This window comes from Danio aesculapii, chromosome 20, assembly GCF_903798145.1.
Source record: "Danio aesculapii chromosome 20, fDanAes4.1, whole genome shotgun sequence".
Classification (NCBI taxonomy): Eukaryota; Metazoa; Chordata; class Actinopteri; order Cypriniformes; family Danionidae; genus Danio; species Danio aesculapii.
Genome location: NC_079454.1, coordinates 19,930,551 through 19,948,470, shown reverse-complemented (window position 1 = coordinate 19,948,470; position 17,920 = coordinate 19,930,551). Strand labels below are relative to the sequence as shown.

Sequence of the window (17,920 nt, the reverse complement as noted above, 5' to 3'; positions counted from 1 at the left end):
ATCCAGGGTTCCGTTATAAGCTCTTAACAAACTAAAAGACACCAAAGAAATGTGTTTATACAGTATATGGAATAAAAGATATACTGCAGATTATACTGCTTGCTCGCTTACACATTTGATCATATTGATTATCTATATGTGACCTTGGATCACAAAACAGTTATAAGTTTAATTTTTTCAGAAATTGAGATTTATACATTACTTGAAAGTTGACAACAAATAAGCTTTCATTTAAGTTGTGGTTTGTTAGGATAGGACAGAGTTCGTCCAAGAAAATCAGGAATCTGAGGGTTCAAAGAAAATTGAAGTATTGAGAAAATCACCTATGAATAATTTAAATGAAGTGTTTAACCATGTATATAACTAATAAAAAAGAAGTTTTGAAAATTTATAATAGGAAAAAAATCCCTTAGGTCAGGGTTAGTGACATTCAGAACATTCTCTTTACATAATATTCTAATGATTTTTGACATAAACAAATTCAATCTGTGCAATGTATATTTGGCTATTGCCAAATAAAAATATACTCATGCTGCCTAAGGTTTTATTCATTTATTAATTTTTTCTGCTTAGTCCCTTTATTAATCCGGGGTCACAACAGCGGAATGAACCGCCAACTTATCCAGCATATGTTTTACGCAGCGGATGCCCTTCCAGCTGCAACCCAACACTGGGAAACATCCATACACACTCATACAGTATGGACAATTTAGCCTACCCAATTCACCTGTACCGCATGTCTTTGAACTGTGGGGGAAACCGGAGGACCCGGAGGAAACCCACGTGAACGCGAGAGAACACGCAAACTCCGAAGGCTCGAACCAGCGACCTTCTTGCTGTGAGGTGACAGCACTACCTACTGCACCACTGCGTCACTCTAAAGGTTTTTTATTCTAAGGTCTGCAGTTATTTACTGCATTACAGTTCAATATCATTACACCAACCAATTTAGGTTATAATTAAAAATACTTCACAGTCTACAACAGCCAAAATCTACAACCAAAAGATTTTGAATTAGATGTGTAATAAACTAGTCCCACACAGACTAGCAGTTTAAGGACAAAAACCTGGCAAATGTCTTTGGGTATGGTAAGTAACCATAGTACAGAATAATTGACTCCAGTCTATTAAATTATTCAAAATTAATGGACACCTAGGATCCATTTACAAAAGATGTGTATTTCCATTCCAAAGTGCTACTTTTTTATGAGTTACAATGCAAACACTTTTTTGATGAACATGTGTTGACTTTTGAAGCGCCGCTCATGCAAGCACTGCATTTCTTAGATGCCGAGTCAAGTTAAAATAACTTTCATATGCAGCTTTCACTGTCAGTTCCAAAGCAGTGGACCAGAAGAATTAGCTGGGCCAGTTGGTATTTCTGTGTGTGGAGTTTGCATGTTCTCCCCGGGTACTCCTGGAGACATGTGCTATAGTTTAATTGGGAAAACAAAATTGGCCATAGTGTATGAGTGTGTATGTGAGAGCGTATGGGTATTTCTCAGGACTGGGTTGCCGCTGGAAGTGGATCTGCTTCCTAAAACACATACCGGAATACTTGGCAGTTAATTCCGCTGTGGCAACCCCTAATAAATAAGGGACTAGGCCAAAGGAAAATGAATGGATGAACTCCATGGCCTCTTACCAGTTACTCCTTAAATATTTCCAACATAAGCTCATTCTGACAGCGTAGTCTTAAATATGTTTCTGGAGACTGCAAATTATGTAGCCAGGGGTACGTATGGCTGCATTAAATTTTTTAAACGAATGATTCGGGGTGGTATGAAGCCATTCCTTTTTGCGCTTGCCAGCTGACTGCTTACCTTCGTATGGACAGCTTTACCACTGTAACCAGTTTGTCCCGTTAATTCGCCATGTACATCGGCAGACTTGAGACACAGAGAGGAGTTGACCAAGACGACTGGGTTCGTGTCCGGTGAAGAACGGTACCAGAAAGCAGGAAAGACAAAAACAGAATTCAAAAAATAAAATAAACAAGTAAATAACTGGGTGAGAATGTGGTAAAATCTGAAAATGTGGTAAAAATCAGAGGAGGGCTTTTCTTTTTCTGGATTGCTTTTGAAAATTGTTGGTTGGGTTTAGGAAAATGGGTGGGCGGGTCAATCGATAAAATTGGTTGGGTTTAGGGAAGGAGAAGTGTGGGTCAGTCGATTGGTCAGTCATTCAGTCAGTTAATAGGTTTATTTGAGAACAGCAGGGGTGAATGGCACTCGCGAGAGAAATTTGAGATCTCAAAAAGTATACACAGCAGCCTCTTGTGGATTCGCAAAAACAAAAACTGCAAAAATAAACGTTTTCCGAATGAACCTGAATTGGATATGTCATATTAAAAGGAAACTATTTCCCAGACCGAAATTGTATTTCCAAGCACAAAAGTGTGTTCCTCTGTTTGTGAACGTTTATTTAAAAATTAAGCACTAAATCACAGTACTATGTTGGTAACTTCTGTCCATGGGAAACACACCCCTGACTGTTTATGCCAACTGAGAGAACCTATGCTTACAAACATTACCCTATGAATTATTAATCTCTGAGAGGGATGAAAAGCAAATGAGTTTGAGAATGAGAGAGAGAGAGAGAGAGAGAGAGAGAGCATATCATAAATTGCCTTGGATCTGCTAATGGTTATTAATTTTTCACCTGAATAATTTCAACATCGCTTGAATTAAATGGTGTTTAAATCTCCACCATACAAGCCAGCCCTAAAAAGCCTGGCAAAAACCATAATATGCATTAAAGTGATAAAATATGAACTGTTGAGAAGGGCACGGTGAAGAGGAGCACTTCTCTGCTTACGTAAGACACAGAGTCAGTCTGCCTCACTGTCACAAAATAATTCATGCGCTCAATTGCAACTGCCACTCCAGCAAACAAGGGATGTGTTCGCACCGCTGGGCTTGGACTACAGAGAGGGACTTCTGTCTGCTGCTCTCAGAGCAAGAGAGATGCTGGACGTGTCCCACATGAAGAGCAGGGCCAGACCGGCACTCCATCACCCCGCATTTTTAAAACATGATCTAACTCTCGTAATGCTTTCAAACTCTACATACAAGTTTCACAGTCTGGATTATTTTGGACCTGAGGAATCTATATTTTACAGCAGTCTTCAGTGTCATATGATCCTTTAGAAATCATTTTGATTTGTTGCTCAAGAAATATTTCAGTATTATTATGTATTTTTTTTTCAGATTTTTTTTTATTTCAAAACAGCAGCGTTAATTGAAGAAAAAAAAATAAACCTTTGTTACATGAATGTAGTTACTACAAAAATTGCTCAATTTTGTTTTGAAAAAGAAAAAAAAAATCGGACTGACCCCAAACTTGTTATTGTTAATCTGTTTTATTTTTAATCTCAAATGCTTTTTTAATTTATTATTTAGGAGGATGTTTTAAATACTTGAAGTTAGCAGTCCATGTTTTCTTCTGTAGGGTAACCAACCATTTTAACCCAAAAATGACCAGTCAGCAGTGGTGTAAAGCAAAAACTTACAAATTCTCAAATTACTGTAATTGAGTAGTCTTTCTCAGAAATTGTAATTTACTAAGTAGTTTTAAAAATGTGTACTTTTACTTTCCATTGAGTACATTTTTAGAGCAATATTGATTCTTTTACTCCACTACTTTCCTTCAAACTGCACTACTTCATTTTTTCTTGTCTGGGATAAGAAAAATTAGTCCTGTGATTCCTGTCCAGTTAAATCACACAAAGAAGATAAATTGCATCATATTGAACTACCTCAAGACATGGGTGATTTATAATTGCAGCAAACTGTTTGGAAGCAGGGTGTCACTGTGGCACAGTGGGTAGCAGGATCACCTCACAGCAAGACATTCGCTTGTTCGAGCCCAGGCTGGGTCATTTTCTGTGTGGAGTTTGTATGTTCTCCCCATGTTCGCGTGGGTTTCTCCTGGGAGCTCCGGTTTCCCCCACAGTCCAAAGACATGCACTATAAGTGAATTGAATAAGCTAAATTGTCCGTAGTGTATGTGTGTAAATGAGAGTGTATGGGTGTTCCCCAGTGATGGGTTGCAGCAGAAAGGGCATCCGCTGTGTAAAACATATGCTGGATAAGTTGGTTCATTCTGGTTCATTGCTGTGGCGACCCCAGATTAATAAATGGACTAAGCTGAAAAGAAAATGAATGAATTAATGTTTGGAAGCATTAAAAGTGTCCAAGACAATGTCCAAAATCTTTACATGTAATAACCCAGAGACTGTTTAGAGGCATGTCACTGATGAGAAGATGTTTACTATATGATGACCCAAATAGCCTCAAACACCCAGCAGGCACAAGACGTCAACATGACGTCAGATCAACGTTGTACCCCAATGCCGTGAAGATGTTGCATTTTGTTTGGAAATAAAAATTGGGATGACATCAGAACCCAATGTCAGGCCTACGTCAGTGTCCAACGTCCAACCTAAAATCAACCAAATATCAATGTCTAATCATGTTACAGCTTGACGTTGTGTGCACTATGATGTCTATCAGATGTTGGATTTTAATTGTCATACCTGACGAATAAATGTCACTATTTTGACATCAACATGATGTTGGTTTAAGATAAAGGGGGGCGTTGGATTTTGTTCACTTTCTAACACAACCTAAAATCAACCAAATATCAACATCATTTGACGTCGTTATTGGACATCAAAATAATATTGTCCTTAGATGCTTGCTAGACTTGAATTTTGGTTACCTGACATCACAACCTAAATCTAACCTAATATTAACGTCTTATGACGTTTTGTGTCTGCTGGACAATAACTAAATGCACTGGAGAATGTTACGTTAACACACATCCACAAATTACATATAAACGCATCAGCTTACTCTTGAGTACTTTTGAAAGGGCTACTTTTTACTCACACTTTGAGTAATATTTACAACAGATACTTTTACTCTACTTGCACTACATTTTTAGGTGTACTTTTACTTGAGTTTACTTGATTTTTCAGTACTCTTTCCACCACTGCCAGTCAGTCAAATGAAGAAGAGGCAGAGTCAGAGATTCAAGTAAAAAGAAAGTTTACGGAAGATTTAACACATAAAATGGCAAATAACTCAAGAAACAATTGTTTCCAATCTTTCAAGAGTCCAGTTCCACATAAGAGGTCTCCATGACCTCTAATCTGGTTGGTAGATCCTGTCATACAGAAAAAGCAATCACACACCTATTATTCCAGTTTTACTTTGAAGAGGGATGACACTGAGGTCATATAATCAACCCAGGCTCATTCTGAAAATGTACCTCCATATACATTTCTGGAGAGCACCAAATACGTCCCAGTTTGTTTGTTTTTTTGTAGTTTTTGTTTTCCACCAGAGGCCGCTGTGTACGCTTTTTGAGATCTCAAATTTCTCTCGTGAGTGCCTTTTGCGCCTGCTCTTCTCGTGTAAATCCACCAGAGGCTGCTGTTGACTGACTGACTGACTGACTGACTGACTGACTGACTGACCGATTGATTGATCCACCCTCCTCCTCCCCTAAACTCAACCAATAGTGTTTTCAAAAGCATCGATTGACACACCCACCCACTTCCCTAAACTCAGCTGACAGTTTTGAAAAGCAATCCAAAAAAAGAAAAGCCCTCACCTGATTTTTACCAAGTTTTATGATTTTACCACATTCTCACCCTGTTTTTTACTTGTTTATTTTATTGTTTGGATTCTGTTTTTGTCTTAGCCGCTTTCTGGAACCTTTCTTCACCAGACTCAAAAACCAAACAACAAACCCCGTCGTCATGGTCAACTCCTTTCTGCGTCTCAAGTCCATCGACATACATGTCGAGCTAACTGGACAAACTGGTAACACCTCTGGCTACATAATTTCTGATCTTCCGAAATGTATATAGGGCTACATTTTCAAAATGAACCTATGTCGCATATCATTTAGCTCTTAAACATTCAACTTTATTAATAATCATAATCATTCTGGAGCGGACATCTATCAGAAAATCCACCCCATTACTATAATCATTTTTTCATTGATACCTTTAATGATCATGTAACCTTGGTTTTGTTGCAGTTCAAGCTGGTCTAATGATTATCTACAGTAACACTAGTTTTTGTTTCAGTCCTAGCTGGTGTGTATACATGACTCTAAACCACATGCTTTGTGCTGAACTACTTCAGAAAATGAGCGTGCATACTTACAGTTAGAGACAGAGGAGAAATGGAGGAACAGTTGAAGACAAAATAGTTAGCCATCCTGTAAAATTGTTATAAATTTCCCAAGTGTTCCTACTAAACTTATAAATATTAATATATGTAATATATGTAATATATATATATATATATATATATATATATATATATATATATGTGTGTGTATAAAAATCGATTGACTACTGAACAAACCAATGACTTGCCTAATTAATAGGGGTGTAACGAAACCCCTAAAGTGCATGTTATGAGCCATGGTTAATGTTTGTGGCTGCAGTTGTAGCAGCCTCTGCTTTTGGACAAGGTATCCTTTGAACTTCGGTGAAGAAAAAAGTGGTTACGTCACACTCACCCGCCCAAGCAAACAAGTGCTGCGCAACTCTGAGGCCAGCTTGGTGTGTGCAAAGCACTTGGTGTGTAGTTCAAATCCAATCCTGCCTCCAATCTTTAGTGCTAAATTCACCCTCATGCTCCATCAGATCTCACGAGTCAACTTTTCACCTCGATGAGAAATCTCATTGAAATTTAGTCTTGCGGGAACTCGTAGCCCGAGATCTTGTCACATCCCTACTAATTAACCTACATTTACATCCCCTAGTTAACCTGATTAACCCTGTTAAGCCTTTAAATTGCACTTTAAGCCAAACCAGATAACTAGCAAAATATCATGGCAAAAGCAAAAGAAATCAGTTATTATAAATTTGTTAAAACTTGTATGTTTAAAAACATGTTGTAAAAACTTTGTCCATTAAACAGCACTTGGGAAATATTTAAAATAGAAGAAAACTTTCCCAGGAGGTCTAATAATTTTGTCTTCAGCGGTAAATAAAGCAGGTTCTGTTGTGTGTTTGTGATCAAAAATTAGCACATCGACTCTGTGTCGCAATGTCTTCTTTTTTTCTGCAGCTGTAATTGCCCTGTTTTGCCGGCAGTATGACATTATAAAGGACAATGATTCCAGCAACAGCAAAGAGAAAGTAAAACCGTCCTCAGAGAGAAGCACACCAGAGCACCACAGCGGAGGCCTTCTGCGGAGCAAGGTGAGAGACACATACTATACAGATCAAACTTCTCAATGTCCAATCTAAAACACTCTTTTGATCAATTATGCCACAACATTCTAAATCATTTTAAAGGTAGTGTTTTTATAGTGTTTTTAGTCTTCATTTGAAAAAAAAAATTAATTGCCACTTTTTTTAAAGTAGCATTATTATGTCACAATGAGCTATGCAGTCTGGGCTCTTGAGGGCCCTTTGCCCTATACCTCAAGGCTCTTTTGCCCTGTGACTTTTAATTTTAGTCAGCCAGCCCCAGAGCTTCCGGATAATTGTCATCCCATACAAAATCACCACCTTTAAGATCTGATTTCTTCAAAAAAAACAGCGATCTTCACTGCCTGGCTGAGGTACGATATAAAGTGGGTATCAGACCAAACAAGAAGCACTGCATTAAATTATATTTTTCCGTGCCATGTCTTTATAACATGGAAATTAATTTTACCCCAGTATTTTCAATGTAATTTCTGTGCTAGTTTGCTGCTAATGATGGCGCCTGCGTTTAAATGACCTTTCGTCTCTTATTACGGTTTAACAACCAAATGGATACTTCAGTCTATTTAACTGATTATTTTTTAATTACATTACAACATTGATGCTGTAAAAGAAGCCTTATGAAATTGAAAATAGTCACATAAAGCTGGAAGTTTATCACTGGCTTAAAAACACCAGCTGTGCATATAGCCCATTCACACTATTAACTACTGACTTATTACATACATATTATTAAGATAGTGGTTTATTACATCCTTGTTCCTACCCAAAACCTAAACCCAACTTTTATCTTACTAACTATTAATAAGCAGCTAATAGTTTGAGCTTTAATCTTAGTTAATGGTTTGTTTATTGTGTTAATTGTTACTAAAATATAGTGTTACTCTTTTTACCTTTGTTCTATGACTCAGTTTCCTTTCTCCAAAAACCAAAAATGGTTGTCTGTTGACTTCCTGATTATGTGAAGCTCTTTCCTCAGAAACACACAACGGCCCTGATTTGGCCCTGATACACTTACCACCTAGTGTACATTTTAAAGAAACGTCACACTTTGGGGTTTATATTAGGGCTGCTCAATATATCGTTTGAGGTTCGATATCGCAATGTGATTCTTCGCAATAGTCACATCGCAGGATATGCAATGTTACGTTTGTATTATAAATCATCGTTGCATGTGTTTTTGATGCCGTGATTGTTTAATTCCTTAAAAGCATTCAGGCATAAGAAATTGTACCATTTGTAACTTTAACAGCGATTAGGGCTGCCAAAATCACTCTGGACCCCTCACACCCAGCACACTGCCTCTTTGAACTTTTACCTTCTGGTCGACGCTACAGAGCACTGCGCACCAGAACAGCCCGACACAGAAACAGTTTCTTCCCTCAGGCAATCCATCTCATGAACACTTGATAATAATTGCGAAACCAACATCACTACTTGCTGTACATTTTTATGCACATATACACTTATTTAACCACACACTTTACATGCCAATTTGCACATAACAGCTGCACATATAACATTGTATATAGTAATAAACATGTACATACACTTGTCAATCTGTATATTTGCACTTACTACTTACTTCTATTTTTTTAAAAATATATTTATTATCTGTTTTTTTGTCCTGTCTCTGTTATCCTGTTGCACTGTAGAAGCTCTGTCACGAAAACAAATTCCTCGTATGTGTGAACACACCTGGCAATAAAGCTCTTTCTTTCTTTCTTTCTTTCTGATTAATTTTATTGAATTATTTGTATTTTTATCATTCAGTTACTGTACTTGAAAACTGTTCGACTCAGGAAATGATAAAACTCTTTTTCAATTGTATCTTTTTCTTGATTGTATTTATAGATTGTTATGCATGAATATACTCACAACACATGCAAATACTGAAATGCTCTGCAAATAGCACAGACCACAATGAAAATGTGTCGGAGGACTCCAAAAACTGTGTAGATTGTTTATTACATTTTATGGAGATGCACTCCCACTGCAAAATCATCCTAATCAATTCAACATTATAAATTATTTCCAAATAGAGATATTATTATTATTATTATTATTAATATTTTAACCTTTATTTTACCAGGAAAGACACATCAAGATTAAAAATCTCTTTTACAAGAGCGTCCTGGCAAAGATTAGGCAGTACACGTCACATGGGTCTAACAAACAAACAAAAAAAAAATTAACAGTTAGGGTTAACAGTTAACATAAATCACACTGACAAACTATTCAAAACATCTACCAGCCTGTGTTTCAACTTCTAAATCATTTATAGTCTTTTTAAAAGCATTTAGTCAAATCAATTCTTTAAACTTCAACTTTGTTTGTAGATTATTCCATGCAATAAGTGCTGCGTATTTAAAAGCCTTTTTTCCCATCCCAGTCTGCACTTTAGGAACAGACGGTAAATAAATATCCTGTGACCGAAGGCCATAGTTAGGAGCAGGCTTTTTACAGTAATTCTGTAGATATTATGGGAGTAAACCCAATATAAATTTGTAAACAAGGATATGCCAATGCTTGAGCCTACGAATGGACAAAGCAAACCAACCTACCCTAGTATACACCACACAATGATGAGTAAGGGATTTAAAATTAGTTATAAATCTTAGTGCACCATGATAAATAGCATCCGATGCATGCAGACTTTGAGACGAAGCATGCATATAGATAACATCATTGTAGTCTAATATCGACATAAATGTTGCATCAACCAGCTTCTTTTTAGCATAAAAAAAAGGCAGTTCTTAATTCTAAAATAAAAGCCTAAAACCACTTTTAACTTTTTAACCAACTGCTGAATGTGAGAACTAATAGAAAGTGTATAATCAATTAAAATTTAATTAAAATTTAATAAAAACAAGATATTTGCACTGGGGCACCAATTCAATCTCTGTACCATGAGCAGTAGTAATAGAACCTAGTTTTGCTTAGTTTGTTTTGAATTTGAAAATAGCATAAGTTTTGTTTTATCAGCATTTAAAACTAGTTTTAACTTAAAGTATATTAAAAGGAATCTGTAGATGAGAAAGGGCCAGATAGGGTGTAGATGCAGCTGTGTATATGATTGTATCATCAGCGTAATAATAAAAGTTTACATTTTTGATATTTCGATCAATATTATATATAGTAAAAAGAAGAGGCCCCAGTACTGAACCCTGTGGAACTCCTTTAGTTACATTCAAAGTACTAAAAACAAGGCCTTCCACTTGCACACATTGATTTGTAAGATCATTATTAAACCAACCAATATCATGATCAGATAAACCAATACTTTTGAGGAATTGTAACAGCAAGGTATGATCCACTGTATCAAAAGCTTTGGAGAGGTCGATGAACAGGGCTGCACAATGTTTTTGAGTGTCAATAAATCAATAAAATCATTTAATACCTTTAAAACCACTGTAATAGTGCTGTGTTGCTTTCTTGAAATTTAGACCTAATACTACTTACTTTAATTGATTCTTTACTATCCTTTAATTGATTGTTTACTAATGATTAAAGGACTTTAGCCAGGACAGACAGCTTAGAAATGGGACGGTAATTATTTGTTTGTGGGGTGTCTCCCCCTTTTAATAGGTAGAGAAGAAACGTTGATTTCCATATCTCTGGTACTTCATTTGTTAAAAGTGAAAGATTAAAAATTTGAGTCAAAGATGGAGTAATAAAATCAGCTATTAAGATATTAAGTTGTCTGGTGCAATTGTATTCATATCACACTGTACAGTGCTCAGCATAATTGAGTACACCGCATTTTAAAAATGAATATTTGTACACATTTCTCAGTGAATATAGGCAATGTATTTTGGTGCATTTAAACAAAACAGATGTATTAAACAGATATATTTATTAAAATAATATTTTAGTCACCAAACATATTTAGAAATTGAAAGATAATACAATTAAATTCAAGAAAAATATTTTTAAAAAATGCAACTTACAAAATTTCAACTAATTTCAACTAATTTTCTATAACATATACATTTGTATGTATAGTTTTTAGACTGTTATCGTGAGTTATTTGGTTAGATAAGCTCCAGATTTGGCTACATACAGTAGTGACTAATCTAATGTATATGCACACATATAATATTGTATAGCTTCCAATTAAAAATAGGAATTTAAAAGATTTGTGAGGCTTGCACTTATATATGCTGAACACTGTATGTATATATATATATATATATATATATATATAGATAGATAGATAGATAGATAGATAGATAGATAGATAGATAGATAGATAGATAGATAGATAGATAGATAGATAGATAGATAGATAGATAGATAGATAGATAGATAGATAGATAGATAGATAGATAGATAAAAAAAATAACGCAATGCTAGATTTTTCCAATATTGTGCAGTTCTAGATTATAAAAAAATTGCTGTTTGTAATATTATAAAAAGTGTGAGTTAAAAAATTGTATATGAAACAATTTGACCTCTTTTATATTAATTACACTATTGCCGGAGGACATAATATGGTTTGTCAGTGATGATTATCAAAACCACAAAGATTACTATATGTTGTAATTCTGTAAATCTGATAAACATGTTAATTATTTTGTGCAAGCAACACATGATAACAGACTTTCATAATCTCAACCCGAGGCTAATCAATTAGCAGTAAATGCATCTTCACACCAAGCTGTTTAAAATATAACATGTGCCAAATGTCTTCTCATGAAAGCAGTGACAATGATTTATTAATCTGTTGTCAGCAACAACAGATCGTTGTTGTTGTTTTGCCAAGTAAAAGCTCCACGCTTTAAAGGTTTCAAGCTTTTAAAAAAACAGAAAAGTCTCAGAAAAAAAATCAGTAGGCATGTGGCAAACAAATGACAAAGTTTTAATATCTTTAAAGTCTTCAGCTGGATTCATAAACCTTTTCATTTGAACACTTACAAAAAAATATATACATTGTGAAGGAAATCACTCTTGAAAACTACAATACTGAGTAAACGAATCTGCTGAAACACAATGCTTAAATTAAATGAAGTCATCACATTTAATCAGATGCCCAGTTTGCTAAATTGAAATATTATAATATTATATATTTATAATTTCAGTTATACGTGTTCTGGAATTCCCCCTCTTTTTCCCCTCAAAACCTCAGATTGAGCTAAAATAGAGAAATCTATTTCCCTGTAAATTCAGATACGATGCTTTCCATTAACTCTTAATGAAAAGCGTAGCATCAGCATCTCCAGCGTCGAGGACAGGAAAAACACCCCCATCACTTTTAACACCTGCGGAAAGACTAAGACAGAAAGCAGAAGAGCATTTCTATTGCTATCCATCTCACTTTAAGCCCGTCTGCCGATTGATAAAACCTCTGACTGATAAAAACCTTTTTGTTATTTGTCGGATGAACCTGCCAACAATGAAGGATGAGGCCGAACACTATAAAGGCCAGAGTGTCAGTCTGTCAAACACTCAACCGGTCCTGCATTCCTGACACAGCCTCTATACAAAGCTTTTCACAGAATGGCTTGTTTAGTTTTGTTTGGCTCTGATCAAGAATGCTAAATAGAGAAAGTATGTCAGTGTCCCAGAATCATTATTTGTGTTAATAAATAATGGAATACATTTGGCCTGGACTTACAGAATTCAAAACCTCCTGAATTGATTCAGTTCTTCATTTGGGTGTATTTCATTCATTAGGTATCATTAAATGTTGTTTTTTAGTAGTGTTCTGGAAGTTTCACCAAATACATTTTCACATATACAGCCGTCAAGACAATTTACACAAGAATCAGATGACACTTTTTTAAATTGCAAGACTTCCATAATAAAACTTAATAATAATAATAATAATAATAATAATAATCATTCTATTAGTGCTGTCATAAAATTTGGCCAATCATTTGTGGTGTAAATGATTGGCCGAATTTTATAACAACATTATTAGAATTAGAATTATTAAGCATTATTATTATTAATATATACAGTTGAGATTAGCCCTCCTGTAAAATTGTAATTCTTTTACATTTTCCCCCAAGTTCTGTTCAACAAAGAGATTTATTTCAACACATTTGTAAACATAATAGTTTGTTCTGTAGCCGATAAAAGAAAAAAAAAAAAGCTTAAGTTGGACTAATAATATTGTCTATAAAATAGTTTTAGAAAATTAAAAAACTGCTTTTATTGCAGCCTTAATAACACAAACAAGACTTACTCCATAAGCAAAAATATTATCGGAATTATTATGGTTTAAATATTTTAATTAAACAGAAGTTTATCAGACATTCACTTGTAAATACACTAAAAAAAATAGAAACATAATATTTACATTTTAACTATTAGACATTTAAAATAATTGTTGAGAAAATGAAAAAACAACCAGCAGTCATAAAAATTATAATTAAACAAAAATTAAACATACTTTCCCCCAACCAACCTAGAGCTGCACGATTAATCGATAAAAGATCTCGATTTGACTATGCGATCTTAATTCAGCTTTTCTACAATTCAGCTAATCACATTTTCCAGCTCAGGAGAGAAGCGTAAAGGCGGTCGCACAAGTCTTTACAGCAACATGGACAACTCCAAATCACGTTAAAAGTGTCACATACTGTATTTATAAGGTACAATTCACCCAAAAATGTAATTTCTGTCTTGTAGAATGTTACGATGTAGGCTAGTCCCGGCCGCAAAATCACTCGTGAGCTGACCGCGAGCTGTTTGTTTACTACCGAGAGGACGAGCGTGTGCACACCAATGATGTCTACTTTGGTGAACAGAACCTGCATAGGGTGTCAATAACAGGTAATAAAGTTGTAAATAACGTTCATTTTATTACACAGAGTGATCGTCTGAGAGCAGCGCGGCAAGTATGATTTCCATGGATGCTTTTCTCTCAAAGTGACAGCAGCCATGAGCCGCTCTCAGCAGTGAACGTGAACACAAAAAAGCAAAACACAAAAAGTGTTGTGTATAAAAAGAAATGTTTAACAGTGTCAGTATAACTACTCTAGCTTATATAATGTTGAATAAAATGCAAGAGGGAATCTCATAATGACAAATGTCTCCTTTTACCAGTGAAAAAAAGGCTAATAATGTTGTCAATGACAAATGTCTCAAACACATTAATTCAACTTCAGAATTATGAATAGTTGTATTCTGATGTCGTCATTTTACTGTGAATTAACAAACTGGACAGATTTAAAGTCTGTTCCAAGTCCACCGTTCCAAGTCTATACAAACCTTAGCATTTTAACCAACAGTAGAGATAGGCCTAATAATATTTATTCTGTTTTACCATATGTTTGAGAATTAACAATAATAAAAACCTCCTCATTTCAACCTTTATTTTACATCTACTAAATCATGAAAAAATTGTGATCTTGATTTTAAGCAAAAAAATTGTGATTCTCATTTTAGCTAGTATCGTGCAGCTCTAAACAAACCAACCACCAGTGCTATCCAATGGTAAATGTAGGTATAAAGGTATAGTAAACATATTAATCACAAGTTTGTAGAAAAAAGATAAAAGGGGACCAACATTTTTTTAAAATAACAAAATCTTGTCTATTAGCCCTTTAACCGCCTGCTCCACCAAACGGTTGACCATATTTTGCCTGTTTAAATAATGACTGCTAAAGTCATTTAAAGAATGACCAAAAAAAATTCAACATAATTCTGTTGCACTACGACACTTTATTTTGGCTTTATTTAAAAAAAAACAAGAAAACATGTTAAATCTGAAATATTTTATGGTATACTTCAAAAAATAGATGATTAAAATGTGTTATTTTGAATATGTCTTTAAATAAATTGGTCTTACACTTCATATTATCAGATTATCAGATATTATCATATTATTATTTTTCCTAGTATATGTATTAATTCCAGTATATCTACCATTTGGTAGAGGTTGATATTTTAGAAATTAGGGGATGTGTTGAAAGAAAATGCATTGACTGTGTTAACCAGTGACTTTAATAGGAGTTAAGAAATGCAATCCAATTATTTTTTTCTTGGTGGGAGAGTTAAAGGGTTAAGGTATACCTGATTTTTTTCCAGATGTAATGTACCCGTTAACTCTGTCAGCCATAATTTAAGAGTTGGAACTTCTTTTTTCTTCCAATACAAAAGGATACATTTTTTTAGCAGAGATCAACCCATATAAAAAACAAACTGTTGTTGAACCTGTGTAAGTCTCAAAAATTCTTCAGAAACTCCAAATATAATTAATATAGGATCCGGTTCAATTGGAATGTCTAATGCATCTAAAAAAAACGTGGAATATTTTGTTCTAGAAACTGCGTCTCAAACAGAAATTTGAGATGCATAGCTTACAGTAGGAGTGAGACAGGTTGAAATAAAAAAAGATAGACATTTTTCACACAATATTTAATTTAAATTACACTTGGAATAGTGAAGCCTATGAAGCACTCATCGGAAATATTCCTTGCTCCATTATGTTTTACTTGAAAAATATTTGAAAAAAAAAAATTTACAGGAGGCCTAAAAATTTTGCCCTCAACTGTAAATACCTATAAATGTGTGTGTAATAGACCTATAATACAGTTCAAAAGTAATTTAATAAAAAAATCTAATCAATATTTAAAAAAAAAACTTTTAAAACAGCACCTAAAACAATGCTAAACTAATACCAATTAGCCACTGGTAAAATTACAATGATCGTCAGAATATCCACTTATTTTTATTGTTTTATTTGTACAAACTAAAGAGAAAAGTGGAGAAAAAAATGCATGACTCTTAATTTTAGAATCAGAGGCATACATCAGCATAATAAATGCAGTGGATCAAACACCAAAGCTACTGACCTACTTCTAAAATAAACTGTCTCAGGAAAACCAGCATACTGTATGCCTTTGATCCTTCCCATATTCCTCAAGCCAGCTCTTCCCCTGCCATTTTCTCAGGACAGATGCTTCACTTTCCACCCGCTCCGCTGTGTGCCAGCATTAGTCCTTATAACACATCAAAAAACCAGGCCTTTTAGACGCATGATAAAATCAATATCAGAGCCTGTGATGATGTCATCTCTTGTACCAATGATCTTAATGGCCTTCAGTTCGACATATTACTCTGCTACAGAGCAAAATGATGAGCATTCATCTCTCTATGTGTATTACATCTTATTGCTCACAGCCAAATATACAATATTCTAAAGCTGCAGAAACATCCAGCGGCATTCAGGCATTGATGAAACTGGATTTGTCGTCCTGTCTGTTGCAGTTCCACCAGTCTGTGCCATCTATCAACATTATTGAGGTCTGATGGGATGTCATTCGAGCCCACCCGCAGTATCTGGATCACAGTATATCAACCTTTCCATCACCACAGTTCAGAGCTACACAGCTACACTACAATATCGGCCCATATACAGTATATATGATCATATATTTAAATTAAGGTTCCTCTGTTAATGGTTCCTAGTTCCGTTTTAAAGGTCTCATATGTACAGTGGTCAAAAACTTTTCTCAAATTTTCTAATACATTGCAGGATGAGTTCTTTTCTCTGTGTCTGAAATGGTTCAGTTAAAGATCTGCTCTCCAAACTCAGTCTTTCTGGGAGTCTACTCTGCTCTTATTGGTCAGATGGTCCAACCTGTTGTGATTAGTCTACTGCTTAGAGTGTGTATCAATTACCAAATGCTCATTACTATATTCAATGTTCAGCTTCTGTTGTTGTTCAAATTCCTTTACAATTGACGACAGACAGAATATTATATATGTTCCACACAACTGGAAAATCAGCACTCATTTAGCAGGGTCTTATTGCTTATTTATATAATATCCAGAAAAAAATACAAAATTGGGTGCAGGAAGACTGGAATTACTGAAATCAAGCAGTTCAGAATCATTTCTTTCTTTCGCTGTGATCTTTGCAGACCTTTCACTTTTAACATACAACATTACCTGTAGTATACTACATGAAGGGTAATAACTGAATAAGCATAGAGGCACTTTAAAGCAATCTACTGTAAAACGCATTGAAATGTGACTGGGTGGCTGTATTTTATGAAGGATGGAGGACACCCCCAAACATTTCCGCAGTTCATCAGACTAAATCAGAGATTTTTTTTCTTTCGTTCTTTTATATAGAAAAGTAAGGAAAGTGTATTTTTGATATGGTGCTGGTGAAATATGACTTTTACTCTTTATTAGCTGGTGTTTTGTTTGTGCATGCATCTCTCGCAGTGTAAGATGTGTACAGGAGCAGCTCATTGGATTAAGCTTGTGCTCTTATTTGCAACTGCCAGTAAAAGTAGAGGAAAACTTGCAGATAGTTTCATCTCTCGACCTTTCTAAGCATTTTGTGTATCCTAAATATAAGGCTTGTGTTTGTTTTTGCACTAAATGTTAATTTTAAAACCTGCCAGACTGAATAATGTACATGCTAAAATCACTGTGTAGTAAACAATGAAAAATAATTATATTCTGACTGAAATATTGATATTAAGAATATTAAGGTGCCATAAAACTCATGATGAAAGTGCATGCATAGTTTGCATTTTATGCTCTCATTTCATATGTATTATTTTACATTAGGTGTGTATGTTTCTCCTCATTATCAGTTTTAATAAAGATGAGGAATGACTTGATGCAAGTTTTCTTTTCTTGGTGCCTTCTTTATAATTAGCATATTTGGGGTATGACAGAATTTGCTACAAAGAAACCAAATCAAATTTGCTGATC

The 17,920-nt window shown here is 34.8% G+C and overlaps 1 protein-coding gene across 1 annotated transcript in view; it reads left to right on the top strand.

Moving 5' to 3' along the window:
- The window catches only part of fndc4a (fibronectin type III domain containing 4a), a 60,728-nt gene extending 42,929 nt beyond the window's left edge, over window positions 1–17,799 (top strand). Inside the window, exons 5-6 of the mRNA XM_056481517.1 lie at window positions 7,095–7,228; window positions 16,457–17,799. Of these exons, the coding sequence (XP_056337492.1) occupies window positions 7,095–7,228; window positions 16,457–16,498 (176 nt within the window). The 3' untranslated portion in view covers window positions 16,499–17,799. The remainder of the gene's footprint in view (window positions 1–7,094; window positions 7,229–16,456) is intronic.
- Window positions 17,800–17,920: the final 121 nt, after the last annotated feature.